The following is a 14,750-nucleotide window of genomic DNA, read 5'->3' on the forward strand; positions in this document are numbered from 1 at the left end:
GTCACCATAGGTTGACAGGGTTCGACCCAACTTGGCTGTCAGAGAGGAAGTATTCCTCCTGGCTGTACAAAACTGATATTGGTAAGTACGCAAAAAAAAGAGAAACAAATAAAACACAGATAGATGGATAAATAAACAAAAGTAGATTAATAGTTGTAAGTAATTGTATCTGTAATTTGTACAAAAAAGAAAGATATTGCAAAAGTAGTTGTAATTGTTGGAGAGAAAAGAGAAAAATATTGTCAAAGAGTGTTCTAAAGTATTGTTATTAAAATGATTCCTGTTTGTTAACTGTCAGCCTGTTTGGCCTGCTGCTCCAGCACCGCCACCGGCACGGCTGATTTGACTGCTTTGATAGTGGCCTTCATGCTTGTCTGTATTGTTGGGTCTGGTTTCTCTCATCTTCCTCTGGACAATACAGGTCAGGCAAGTTGGCTGGCCAATCAAGCACAGAAATACTATGATCAGCAAACCAGTTACTAGTAGTTACACACTGTATGGAGATGCTAATTTCCTTTTCCAGCAGGAGTAGTAACGGGTTTGTTGACCATGGTATTACTGTGCTTGATTGGCCAGCCAACTTGCCTGATCTGAACCCCATGGATTCTCTATCGGGTATTGTCAAGAGCAAGATGACAGACACCAGACCCAACAATGCAGACAAGCTGAAGACAGCTATCAAAGCAACCTGGGCTTCCATAACACCTCAGCAGTGCCACAGGCTGATCGCCTCCATGCCACGCCACATTGATGCAGTAATTCGTACAAAAGGAGCCCCAACCAAGTATTGAATGCATAAATGAACATACTTTTCAGAAGGTCAACATTTCTGTATTATAAATCCTTTTGTTGATTGGTCTCATGTAATATTCTAATATTTCAAGATACTGGATTTTTAATTTTCATGAGCTGTAAACTGTAATCATCAAAATTAAAACAGAAAAAGGCTTGAAATATTTCACTTTATGTGTAATGAATCTAGAATATAGGAAAATTTCACTTTTTGAATTAAATTACAGAAGAAAATGAACTTTTGCATGATGAATTTGTTTGAGATGCACCTGTCCGTACCTGTGACCAAATCGACTGGGTCAAAAATATACATACAGCAACATGAAAGATCAATTTAATTGATTATAGAAAGTTGTTCAAATTTTCTTTGTAGCATGGCCTCTCAACTTCTTCTAGGTGATTATGATTGATAACGGCTGATGACTTTTCTGGGTCCATTTTAATAGGGCTTGTTTGATACGCCCATTAGACTCAGCCACAAACACTTCAATGGAAAGTCTAAGGAGCTCAGCATTGATCTGAAGGAGCGCATTATTAATTTGAACAAGTCTGAAAAATCACTTGGAGCCATTTCAAAGCAGTTACAGGTCTCAAGATCAACTGTGCAAGCAATTGTTTGTAAAAAACAAGGGCAAATATAGAAACAATAAGAAACAATAAAGTACTATATACAATATACAAAAAAACAATTAAGTACTATATACAATATACAAAGAACAATAAAGTACTATATACAATAAAATGCTAAAGTAGTAATAAAATAAAATACTGAGGTAAATAAAATAAAATGCTGAGGTATCGAGGAGTGGAACATAAGGTGCAAGAGGATAAGGTACAGTTTTATTTTCAGTGATAATAATTTAAAGCTCAAAAATTATTTAGAGCGTTATAAAGTCTGAAGGCACCAGGTAGGAATGATTTCCTGTGCCGTTCCTTTAGGCAGTGGGGTTGAATGAGTCTGTTGCTGAAGCTGCTCTTAAGCTTGTCCAGAGTTTTGTGGAGGGGGTGAGAGGCATTGTCCATGATAGCCAGCAGTTTTGCCAGCATCCTGTCCTCCTCCAGGGTGACAAGCTTAGAGCCAACAACAGACACTGCCTTCTTGATGAGTTTGTTCAGTCTGTTGGCGTCCTTCGCTTTGATGCCCGCACCCTAGGACACCACAGCGAAGAAGGTGGTGCTCGCAACAACAGACTGATAGAACATCTGGAGCATCCGGTTGCAGACATTAAAGGACCTGAGCCTCCTCAGGAAGTAAAGCCGGCCCAGGCCTTTCTTGTAGACTGCCTCCGTGTTTGTAGACCACTCCAGTTTATTGTCCAGCACAACACCCAGGTATCTGTATGATTCCACAATGTCAACATCTGTCCCACCAATGCAGATTGGACAGGGCGGGGGCTTGTTCCTCCTGAAGTCCACCACCATCTCTTTTGTCTTCGCCACGTTCAGCTGCAGGTGATTCTCCCCTCACCACTTAACAAAATTGCCGACCAGGTCCCTGTTCTCATCCTCCCTCCCACCCTCTACATGCCCCATAATGACCATGTCATCAAAGAATTTCTGCAGATGACACGACTCAGTGCAGTACTTAAAGTCTGCAGTGTAGGTGGTGAAGAGGGAGGGAGACAGCACAGTTCCCTGGGGGGCGCCGATGTTGCCGATCAGACAGTCAGACACACAGTTCTGTAATCTCACAAACTGCGGTCTGCCCGTCAGATAGTCATCGACCCATGTGACGACCCAACATGTTCTCCAGTTTGGCCTTCAGCAGCCTGGGCTGGATGGTGTTGAAGGCGCTGGAGAAGTCGAAGAACATGACGCGGACAGTGGTGTTGGGTCTTTCCAGGGAGGAGTAGGCTTCCTGCAGCAGGTAGAGATCCCCTACAGTTTGCATATCAGCCCGATGTTGGGGTTATGAAAACTCCTTACTAGCGCCATTGGGTCAGGCTGCAGACAACGATCCGGATGGGACTGTTCCGCCATCAGCATGGATTTGGACATGCAGGAGGTGTGCAAATGTGCAGCTGCAAAGCTGAACATCCCATGGCCTGTCATGCAAGCGGAGACAACCAGGTCTCGCTATGATGGAAAGAAGCTGCTCAAGATAAAGAAGACAAGGAAAACAGCTGTTTCCAGGCAGAATTGGAGGAAGAGATGACAGTGAAGCCAGACGCGAAGCTGTGGGAAGAGATCTGCATAGTCACTGACCACTGCCTTCACTTCCATAAAGTTGCGGTCCAGGCCACGGACAGAGCAATGGGCCTGACGGTCCTATAAGAGAGAGCCAGGTAGTTAAACCTCACCAACCTCACCAATCTTGCAACGAGAGATAAAGATGATCTCCTGGATACACCGGTTGTCCCACAGGGTCTAATTGGCTCAGCCGTAGCCTCAATGCAGAAGGGATGTTAGGACAAGAAAAGGGAAGATGAATCCCTAAAGCTCTGCCTGCCCAGGAAGGCTCAGCCGAGCACCGCGGGACCCCCCGGCAGACATTTGCACCAGTGGAGACGCGCCCCACGCTCAGCTTCAGCATCCCAAAGCCCTCCAGAGCGCAGCCTGCACCGCAGACCACCCCCAGAGCTCTACAGGTGAAGACCCCATGGGTGAGGAGGCCAGCGAACCAGGCCGCCCCCTCAGGATGGCCAGAGACCCCCTCCACCCGCTCAAGGAATGCGGAGGAAGAGGAGGGCCATTTGACGCACCATTGGTAAAAGAGGCGTGGGCGGGCACTGCTCTTCTCACCTCACCTGTTCTACTCCCTCCTCGGTCTCTGTTCGAGGCGATGTTCATTAGGACCAGTTTGCAGCAGCGTGCACAGCAGGGGCCAGCTCCAGCAGAGACAGAGTCCCCAGTGAGAAGAAGAGACATATTTGTTTGGGGTTCCACACATATGTCTCACAAGCACTGTCAGTTGTCACACTGCAATAAGGTTGTACCAACTGTCAACTGTGGCAACCAGGTGAAATGCAGAGGGTGCAGTCAATGTTAAAAACAAAAAGAAAAAGAAAATTGTTGACAACCAATACAGTCTCCCACATAAACCCAGTGGGGAGAGTGCTTGCTCCCTGGGTCGAGGGAGAAAGTGTGACAGCCCCGCAGACGAGGCCTCGCCAGGCGTTGCCTCAGTCAGAATGGGTGTTGAGAACGTTAGACAATGGCTACAGGCTTCAATTTGCTATCGTTCCACCACAGTTCAAGGGAACAATTTATTCTCAGGCATAGGGAGAGTCGCCTCGTATTTTACAAGAAGAGATCCACTCACTGATGGTGAAAGGGCCATACGAATAGTCCCGCCTGGTCAGAGCCAGGAAGGGTTTTATTCAAGATACTTCATAATCCCAAAGAAAGGGGGGCGAGGCATCCGGGCTATTTTAGACCTCAGGGCCTTGAACAGATATCTCAGAAAATACAAATTCAGAATGTTGACTCACGCATCGCTTCTCTATTTTGTGCGGTGACACGGGTCCTGCAGTTCATGTTAATCGACCTGAAAGATGCATATTTCCACATTCCCATTTACCCTCCACACAGGAAATACCTACGATTTGCCTATCAGGGGGTTTCCTACGAATATTTGGTTCTCCCTTTTGGCCTCTCACTTAGCCCGAGGGTGTTTGTAAAATGCACAGAGGCAGCATTAGGCCCTGTGAGGGAGAGGGGCATATGTGTGGCGACATACATAGATGAGTGGCTCATAGCAGCTTCCTCGCAGCTGGAGACAGCAGCTCATATGAAAATGCTTGCAGAGCACTTAGAGAAACTGGGTTTCAGAATAAATGTGGAAAAGAGTGTACTGTCCCCAACACACAGGATTACATTCATAGGATTATCCCTAGATTCATGCCTGGCACGGGTGACTCTCAAGCCAGAGAGAGTTACGTCACTCACAGCGTGCCTGAGCCTTTTTCGCAGAGGAGAGTCCGTCTCATTCAAACTGTGTCAGAGGCTACTGGGGCTGATGGCGTCGGCGCTAGTGGTTGTCCCACTGGGCCGTCTATATATGAGTGGAATTCAGCGTTGGGTGGACTCAGAGTGTCTGTGACATGCGCTGCGGCGTTACGTCATTGGAAGAGCCTTCTGAGCTTTCTGACTCAGGGAGTGCCAATGGGAGTAATACCAGCCAGGAGAGTGGTCTCAACAGATGCAGTCTAAGTTGCACCCAGAGGTGATAACAATAATCTGGGAGAATTATGGTCAGGCGGAGATAGACCTCTTTGCGTCTCGGGAGAACGCTCAGTGTAACAGGTTTTTCTCTCGCCACAATCAGACAGCTCCTCTGGGAGTGGATGTGTTGGCACACAAGTGGCCACGGGTTCTGCTATATGCATTTCCTCCAATTGCCTTGATATCTCCCACTCTGGCGAGAGACCGAGAGGAAGGCCTATCACTTATCTTGATAGCCCCGCGGTGGACAGGAAAGCACTGGTTGGCGGACATAGTACAGCTCCTGTGTGGTCAGCCAGCCCCTTTACCACTCTGCAGGGATCTGCTGACACAGGCGCGCAGGGAAGTATTCCACCCTCACCCAGAGAGACTGGCTCTTTGGGTTTGGCCCCTGAGAGGTCCAATCTGACAGCTGTAGGGCTTCCTCAGAATGTAATTGATACAATTCAGAGTGCTAGAGCCCCATCAAGTGGCGGGTGTTTGAGGATTGGTGCAGACCTGATGATAATGTCATTCCTTTTCAGTGCTCTGTATTGACAGTCTTGTCATTTTTGTAGAGTTTACTAGAAAAGGGCAGAGCGTTTTCTACCATAAAGGTTTATTTGGCAGCTATTTCAGCTTGCCATGTGGGCTTTGATGGCTACACAGTGGGACAACACCCGCTGGTGTGTCTGTTTATGAAGGGGGCATGGAGGAAGTTACCCTCAGTAAGGTCAATGGCACCATCATGGGATCTGCCAACAGTCCTGAAGGTTATCTCACAGGCAACCTTTGAACCCCTGGAACAGGTGGACATGAAAATGGTGTCCTTAAAGACGGCATTACTGATGGCCCTGACCTCTGCTAAGAGGGTTGGGGAAATGCACGCTTTGTCGGTGAATAATGCTTGCATGAAAATTGCACCTGATGGTTTGAGTGTGCGACATCGTCCTAACCTAGCTTTTACTCCTACAGTTGTGGGTCCCTGCATACCTATAGAGCTGAAAGCTTTCAACACTTCGCCATTTACTTCTGCATAGTAGGAACAGCTACACACCTTGTGTACGGTCCGGGCTCTGCGGATATATGTGGACAGGACGGCAAATTTCAGAAGATCTGATGAGATGTTTGTGTCCTGGGCTAAACTGCATAAGGGAAGACCAGTCTCGAAACAGAGAGTGTCCCAATGGATAGTGGGGGCCATTGCACTTGCTTACACTAGTGGAGGCTCACAACCTCTAGGAGGTCTGCGTGCACACTCTACTAGGGGACTGGCATAATCAGCAGCTAGCTGGTCTTCACCTCTGACTTTTGCTTGGTTCTACAGCCTGGATGTTACAGCACCCTCCTTAGCTCAGGCAGTGCTGAGTGTAGGGGTATCTGGGAACAGGGATTATTCACCAGAATAAGTCTACTGTCAGGGCTGTTTCCGGTAATGGGCTCTTAAGCAATCCGGGAGTCAGTATATCCCATAGTTAGACACGAAACGAATGCTGTGAAAGAGAACCGGCTCTCTAAGTAGTATGAGTGAGCGTCTCACCAGACCACTGTCCTTGCTGGTGTGAAGTGAGGAAGAGGTGGGCTAAAAATTTTGAATGATGAATGACAGCATGTCGGCCCTTTTATATAGGAAAGGGCTGGTGGCCCCTACGAGATTCACGTCATCAGGGCCAGCCTATGGGCTGGCGTAATGTAATAAAGAGGTTCTGTTGAGGGGTACGCAGGGGCGTTGCCCATAGTGAGACACTCACTCATGCTACTAAGAGAACCGGGGTTATGCAAATAACCTAAAGTTTTCCATCGCCACGGGCTGAGAGGCTGCTGTGCAAGAAAGAAGCCCTTGCTCCAGAAGCGGCACTTTACAGCTCAATGGAAGTTTTCAGCTGATCACATGGACAAAGAAAACCTTTTGGAGAAAAACTCTGTGGTCAGATGAAAAAAAAATGACGACCTATAATAAATGTATTATTGAACCACACTTCATCAATGTTTTTTTTTTGTGACCAAGTAGTATGTGTTCCACTCATTCCATAACAGAAAAAATAGAGTAGTAGCCTGTAAATTAGAAGTCAAGTCAAAGTGTTTATTATCATATGACAGTTAGGAAACAAGTTTCCCTGTCCAATTAAATTCTTCCTTTGCCTTCCATTCTGAATGCTGTTTAAGACTGAAACATAAAGTATAAGTTAAAAATATAAAAAGTACACAAATAGTAGAAACAATAAGCATACTAAGATAAAAACATATATACAGATGCACAGTACAATGTACAGTCAGAGCTTCAGACTAACATTTTCCACTAATAGCACTGGTGCTCCTTACTAAAAATTTGAGCATCAGCACAAAATTTAGGAGCACCACTAAAATTGACATGCATTGCAACACATTGCATTTTTTCAATATTAACCATATTACTGATAAATGTTTTGGTAATGAATAGACAATTTACAGAAACAACAATGTGCTGTTTGATTTTCAAGGAAAATGTCAAAAAGTGAAATAGTGCTTTAAGAGAAAGTCATTTTCCATGAAAGGGCAGCTGCAGCACCTCATTAAACCAGATATTATTGATAACAAAAAATGTACACTGTTTCTTACTGGAATACAGGTGTGATACTGGTGTTTCACATGATATATGATGATTTTAAAAACCAAAATCACGGGTGCATTTTTGCTAATCACAGGGATGCTCATAGTTAAAAATGTTAGTCCCCAAAAATGGTCTCAAAATTCGACTAAATGGGTGCACTCAGGAGCCCTGACGATATGCAAATATGCAGTATTAATACAGATATACATTATGATACAAATATAGAGTATCAATGCAGAATGCGTCTATTAGTGCAGTATACAGTGTGGCTAGAATGCACCAATGCCACTTTTCTTTTCCACTACCAGTACAGATACCTAAATCTGTGCATCTCAAAGGTTATTAGTAGTCATCTAGTAAAGCAGCCCGCTGACATGTTGTTAAAAATGTGCTCAGTGACATAAAATGTGTTTGATCTCAGTGTCAGTGGTAATTTAGTAAAGCCTGTAGACTCCCTTGTAACTGTGCTGCAGGCCTGCAGTGGTGCTGCTGTGATTGATGGACAAAGTCATGCTGTTTTCTAACTGTTGCCTTCCTGCCAAACATTCTGTGAGAACCAGAGCATGTTAGCCAGCTGATATTTTGTCCCTCCCTCCCACACTCCCTCCCTCTTTCCCACCTTCTGTTTCTCTGCACTCCCACTCATCTCCTGAGTTACAAACAGCTGCACTCAGTTTGTTTCCCCTCCCTCAGTCATATTGTATTATCCGGACTCACCCACTTGGATTTCTGAAAGGATGAATTTGACATTCAGAGCACTTCCGACTGTGTGGGTTCAATTATCTGTGTGAATGCTGGATGTGTGCCTGAGACGATGAGTTTTGTCTTTATCTACTCACTCAGGTGTCAGTCAGTGACAACACAGCAAATTAGCACTGCCTCACAAACAAATGAAATGAAAGTGATGTGGCTGCTCCAGACTGTGAAAAACACCCCCTGTAATGTGATTGTTGTTCTCTATTTAATTCAATTTAGCATAATTTGTAATGAGGAGTTCCACTCACTGCTACTTGTGATTAAGTAACATATTACCTCTTAGCTGCTGCTTTGCTCACATGCTCTAGTGTCAACATATTCTCCAAGGACCTGTCTGCTCTCACACCCCATGTATCCCTAACCTCTCTTTCTTAGGTGGGACATGTAACCTGCCCACAATCCCCTCTGCATCAGACTTCAATACGGTGCTGTCCAGTGACCAGAACACCCTGGATGGGACCCACTCCCAACACTCCCAGCACAGCACCAGCCAGGACGACATGGCAGATATTGAGGAGGGCAACCAGTGTCCGGCTGCTGTTCAACTGGCTGATGCTCAGGTGCTGTGATAACATCTGTCTAAATGTTTTTGTTATTTGTTGAATAATTGTGCTTTCTGACTAAACACACATTAGGCAGGAGATTAACATGGTGTATGAGGCTCTTTATAAGTCACAAACCTCTATGAATTTGTGGTTGTAGAATTGGTTTTAAATTAGGTTCTTATTTGTGTTGACATTTACCATATTGTGGAAACAGGGGAAATTTTAGGAATTAATACATTAATACATCCATTTCCAAATGATATATTCATGTTTATCTTAATGCCAGTTGTCGGTGCAAGGAGCTCTATCTGCAAGGATCAAGCTCAGTAAACTCATCTTCTCTAAAAAAAAAAAAAACCCAAAAAACTGATGAAATTGTTCATCTTGTTCCTTGATATCTATTTTCCATCCTCAGGTTGTTTTCAAGCCTTTGCTGAGCTACACAGGCATCCAGGCCCAAGACACCACTCCTCTTAGTTACAAGATGTATTTTGGTGAACATCTGTCTTTTTCTGGCAACCTTGAGTGTCTCAGAGCGGACATCGTAGACTCTGACACCTCCAAAGAGCGGAAAAACAAAAGATCCAGGAGGTAAAAACAAATCGTATGAATGTTACAACAGTAAAAAATTATTAGAATTAGAGAATATAAGTAAAGAATGTCTAAATACACAGATAACCGTCCTCGTCTTCCTCCATCTATCTGTAGACAAGGCATGGTGAACCTCCCTCCACTGGAGTTCAAACCCGCGCTACTGATTGAGACATTCAGCCTGAACGCAGTGGTGATGGAGAAGTCAACCAGTGCCCCGCAGGGCCCCACGGCAGCGCCGCTCTCCTTCCATGACCTCAACCGCCGCCACTACAACACATTCCACTGTGACTTCACCACAGCCTGCCAGGCCATCAGCCAGCGTGTTGACATGGCCCTGGTGCGCCTCATCCACCAGTTCAGCACAATGATCGACGACATCAAGGCAACGCAGACCGACATCAAGCTGAGCCGCTACACTGCCGGCTCAGCCTCCCCAACGCCCACCTTCAAGGCCCGGCCGTACCGCCACTTCAGGTCCTCCGACTTCAGCCGTAGCTCCAGGGGCAGCCTCAATGGGGCGGGACGCAGTGGAACCCAAACCCTGAAGAGCAAGAGAGGGGTGGGTGGAGGGGGAGGAGGAGCAGGTGGAGGAGGAACAGGCGTCACTGGGGGTTTACAAGCTAACGGGCCTCCATCAGGCATGGATACGCTTGGGAGAAGGGAGCCTCGAGGACGCAGTTCCCTCGGACGCTCAGAACGACGCACCTCTAAGGTAACAATATAAAGAACATTTTTTTATGCTTTTGAGGAGTCATCTTCAAAACTACACTTTTCAAGAAGTGATTTCATTGAGTAAAAAGAGCCTCAAGAGCATAAACTCTAAATGGGTACATATTTGTTTTCTGTCAGATATGGATATTGGCAAATGTTGCAATAGGAAATACTTCCCATTCCACATTCCAGAAATGTTATGTTTTCATATTCACAGTTTGAGCACCCAAAATGAGACATTTCAGATTCAGTTGCCTTTTTTAATCTACAGCTTGGAACAGCTGGTTTCAGCTTCAAGACATTACCTGTCCAGACTTTGAAATATGATCTATAAAATCACAAAATTCATTCTGAAGCTGTCATTTTCTGTACACAAACCCTAGAGGGAGCCAGTAGATAATTTCAGACAGCATTAAGGGAAACACAGTGTCAGCTTTTTGTAAGAAAGTAGTTTATACAGTCCACAGTTTTCAGGCACTCTTTGAAAAAGGTAAATATCTTATCTGCAGACCTGTTTGGCTTGATTTATCACAAGGACATTCATTTTCTGAAGTGAAGCACTTTTATTGATAAAAGATTTATCAGAGAGACATATAATCCAAACCAGGGCATATAGAAAGCTCTCTCTACCGAAATAACAGAATTAACTTTCATGTATCCTGAAATAATGACAGGAGAAGCTGCTGTCATCTCACAGATGTCGTTATCTGTACACTGTCATGACAGTGTACAGATGTGTAACTATACTGTTACAGTAAACAGTAATACAAGGCAATGGCCCAGGCTGTTTATTTATCCTTCAGGATATGATGCATGTTGTGTTATTTCTATTTGTTTTCATGGTGCAACATCTTCAGGTGTCGAGAAAAGGTTCCCGCGATGTGGCAGATCACATGGCCATCCAGATGGATGACTCTGACTCCATCACGGTGTCGGAGCAGAGCGAGCCATCAGCAGAATGTTGGCAGAACATGTACAAGCTGCTCAACTTCTACTCGCTCATCTCCGATCCCACTGGAATCCTGGAGAAAAGCTCCCCAGAGAACTGCCTCACAGGTGGGACTCCGCTTCTAGCAGTCAACCAGCTTCTAATTTTCATCGTTTATCCCACCCATGCATTTCCTTTCTGCTTTACTTTGCAGTTTTAACTTTTAATACCATCCTCCCACACATTATTTCTTTAACATATTGCTGTACTTTTTTGATTTCCCATTTGCACTCTGCTCAGCCCTACAAACCTCGCATCTTTATTCTCTTCTGACAACTATACTGTAGGCATTTGTTTCTCTATAACCACTTCATTTATCTGGAGCCTCATTAAAGAAAGTGTGAAATCTCATCTCAACTCAGTTTACAATTACATTGGTTCTGGTTGAACAGTGAGACAACTGTCATCATATACAGTCTAAACACAGATACAGGCATATGAAGGGTGGAGATTGTTGAAGAATCAAGTTCGTAGTTATAGTCGTGATTTATGTATACTTTTTCCTATCTTTGATACTTAAGAAAAGGACAAGGGGTTAGGACATTTTACCGTAATGAGGCTGCTGACTTTCAGATAGATTAATCATACATTTACTTGTGTTTTTTTTCATTTATAGTTACACTGCATACATTTCACATTTTTCTCATGACATTGTATGTATCCTACCCATACAAGTCAATGCTGTGCAGCTGTGTTATTTGTTAATTTCTAGTCAGTTTATCCTGATAGTACTTTTTGCTGCTGCAATGCGTGAGTTCCTAAGGGTCTGAAACTTGCATTACATTTTACGCAACATTTTTTTAAAGCGGACACGTCTTCCAGCTGAACTTGCAGTTAAACTTAGACTGCATCATGGTGTACTATATTCTACCTCACAAATTATGTCCAGTGTAGTAGACAATACAACTATGAGTATTAATGTAATAATACAAATTGAGCATTTGAGTTTTGACAGTGATGCGTAAAAGCTGTTAACATTTGCAATCTTTTATTTTACCTGCACCTACAATGGTTGACGTTTGAGTTGTATTATACTGAACACCTTCTATATGTGTACTGCAGAAGGTGGACGTCGGCCCTCAGAGCCACTCTGCAAAGTAATCTTTGAGAACGAGCAACAGGATCCCGCCACACCCAACAAGCCGCTGGGTGCAGGCGGGCGGCGGCGGAGCCTGGTGAGCTCGGAGCCCCAGCATGTCACGCTCATAGTGTTTGGAATCGGCATGGTGAACCGGACCCACCTGGAGGCCGATATTGGTGGGCTGACCATGGAGGCTGAGCTAAAAAAGATCCATGGAAGTTTCACCCTGAAGGAGAAGATGAAAGGTGAGACCCAGTTCTTGTTAGTGTGTTTTATTGGCTTTTTACTATATATTTTAACTTGGTTAGTTGTGGTACTGTAGGAAAGGCCTGACATCACCCAAGCATCAACACCTGTCTAGTGGATAATTTAAATTGTAATTATAACATTTGCAGTTTTTGGCCTGAAAGATTTTGAAGATGTACATTTCCAAAATGACACTGTTATGTCTTGATTAAATGATTGATTCCTTTCACAAAATATAATCTATTTATTGTTGCAAAAACAGAGTGTGATTCTTGGTAGTTAAAACCTTGTTTAGTTTGATTTTCCTTTCATGTATCCACAGACATCCTGCACCAGAAAATGACTGAGACGTGTGCATCGGCTCACATAGGAGGGGTAAACATTGTTCTGCTGGAGGGCATAACACCTGACATCCAGTACGTACACGTTTACTTCAGCTTCTGCTTATTAGGGAAGCGATTTAACAATTATTTCAAACAAAAAAGATTCTTAAATATGAAGGTTTTTATGTCTTGTTTTTGAAATATATTGCTTTGAATAGCATAATAGAGTATATGGATTGCTGGATGAAGTTTGACATTGGTAATGCTTTTTAAAAATGTTTTAATTATAACAATATGAGTATTTTAATTCAATGTTCTTTTATTGTTGTGTTACGTAAGAAAACAGCTATTTGATTTTAACAGTGGTCAGAAAGATCTTCTCAGCTCCAAAGTATTACAACTTTATTAAATTGGTTATGTAAACTTTTTTATGATTCTTTCTGTGTATAAAAATACGGAGCACATTCAAAGAAGAATACCATACTCTGACATGCATAAAAACACAGCAAGAGCACTTGCACATGAATGCTTTACAAGTACATTTGTAAAAAAAAAACAAACAAACAAACAAAGAATACCTCAGAGTTTAACCTAGAAAGTTTTTTGGCGAGAGACAATTACAACCTGCTTTCAGCCAGGTAATTTTAGCAGCAGTTCTTGTGTTTACTGCGAGCAGTTTCCTCAAAACATAAGCAATCGCCTAATCAGTTTACAAGCCCTGTAGTCATACATTCCGACAGGCTGATGTATGTGCACGCTGCTTTGATTCAATCCTGAATTTATATTGCTGCTTCATAAGAAGCTTTTTTTTCATCTCATTCCACTTAACAGATGCACCCACTGTGAAAGTAAAACTGAGACTTAATTCTATTTTCATACTGTGTGCCCTAAAGTGCACCCATGTGTTGAGTTTGTCTGTGCCAGACAACTTTATACTTTGTTGTTGTTACTGATGTATAAAACATTCAGATGTGTGTAAGAATGATTGTAGTGCTACTCCATATATTTTCCTGCACGCTTGTTAGTTTTAAATGAAAGCAGTGTGCAGACAAGTGCATTGATTAGGTGATAATTAACAACAGGCTCCAATGCAAATATGTCACAATTAAAGCGTGATGTCTGTCACATAACGGATCGTCAGCAGCTGTTTTTCCTTTTACTCAAAGTGGCTCCTCAATGTTCTTGCTTGTGGAAAAACTATCTCAGAACTGTTTCACACTTTCTTCTGCTCTTCTTCTTCTTCTTTTTTTTACATTCCTTGTTTTTCTCTTCCAACTACTTGCAAAGACTGGAGGATTTCCCAACATCTCCTACCAGCACAGCTAAACAAGAGTTTCTGTATGTTATTACTACCATATAGGACTCACATGCATCAGTAATTCAAAGCTGCCCTTGATTGCACATCCTTCATTTGTCTGAGTCACCTGTCACCCATGTGTATTTTCAGTGAAGAGTTTCTCAGGACTCTCTTTGTTCAGATGTTAGATGTTTGTGTGTGTGAAGCCACTTTCATTGGTTACTGAGACCTAAAGGTTATCATTACTGTAGTTTTCATGAGCAGAAAGTTGACTGGTTTTATTTTTTAGTTATTGGTGAATCTCTTCATACTTGACTGTTCTACTAATGTTTACAATCTGAAAAAATATTGAAATATCTTGCAAATTAGTCTGATATTTCAGAATATGTGTTACATATTTTACAGAAATCAGAATAACACTCTCAAAATTCACCTAGGAAAATGCAAAAAATGTTTCATTTGCCACGAGAAGCAGGATACCAAAATGTTTTCTACTTGAAAGACCTTGCATTTGTCTGTCATAGCGTATAAATCACGACCTTATCCATTCATGGTGGAACTTGTGTCACAGTTACGATTGCTCACCTGTGCCCAGAAAAGTTAATGCTGTCCTGAATCTGCATGGTGTTTCATTGTTTCAAGTCCTCTCAGTGATTCCACTTAAGTGTCACATCCATTCAAAAC

The 14,750-nt window shown here is 43.2% G+C and overlaps 1 protein-coding gene across 1 annotated transcript in view; it reads left to right on the top strand.

Moving 5' to 3' along the window:
* kiaa1109 (KIAA1109 ortholog) overlaps positions 1 to 14,750 on the top strand; it is an 85,934-nt gene that overhangs the window by 37,226 nt on the left and 33,958 nt on the right. The window contains exons 46-51 of the mRNA XM_073482902.1: positions 8,657 to 8,841; positions 9,242 to 9,417; positions 9,535 to 10,132; positions 10,989 to 11,187; positions 12,182 to 12,445; positions 12,769 to 12,862. Of these exons, the coding sequence (XP_073339003.1) occupies positions 8,657 to 8,841; positions 9,242 to 9,417; positions 9,535 to 10,132; positions 10,989 to 11,187; positions 12,182 to 12,445; positions 12,769 to 12,862 (1,516 nt within the window). The remainder of the gene's footprint in view (positions 1 to 8,656; positions 8,842 to 9,241; positions 9,418 to 9,534; positions 10,133 to 10,988; positions 11,188 to 12,181; positions 12,446 to 12,768; positions 12,863 to 14,750) is intronic.

This window comes from Pagrus major, chromosome 16 (genome assembly GCF_040436345.1).
Source record: "Pagrus major chromosome 16, Pma_NU_1.0".
NCBI lineage: Eukaryota > Metazoa > Chordata > Actinopteri > Spariformes > Sparidae > Pagrus > Pagrus major.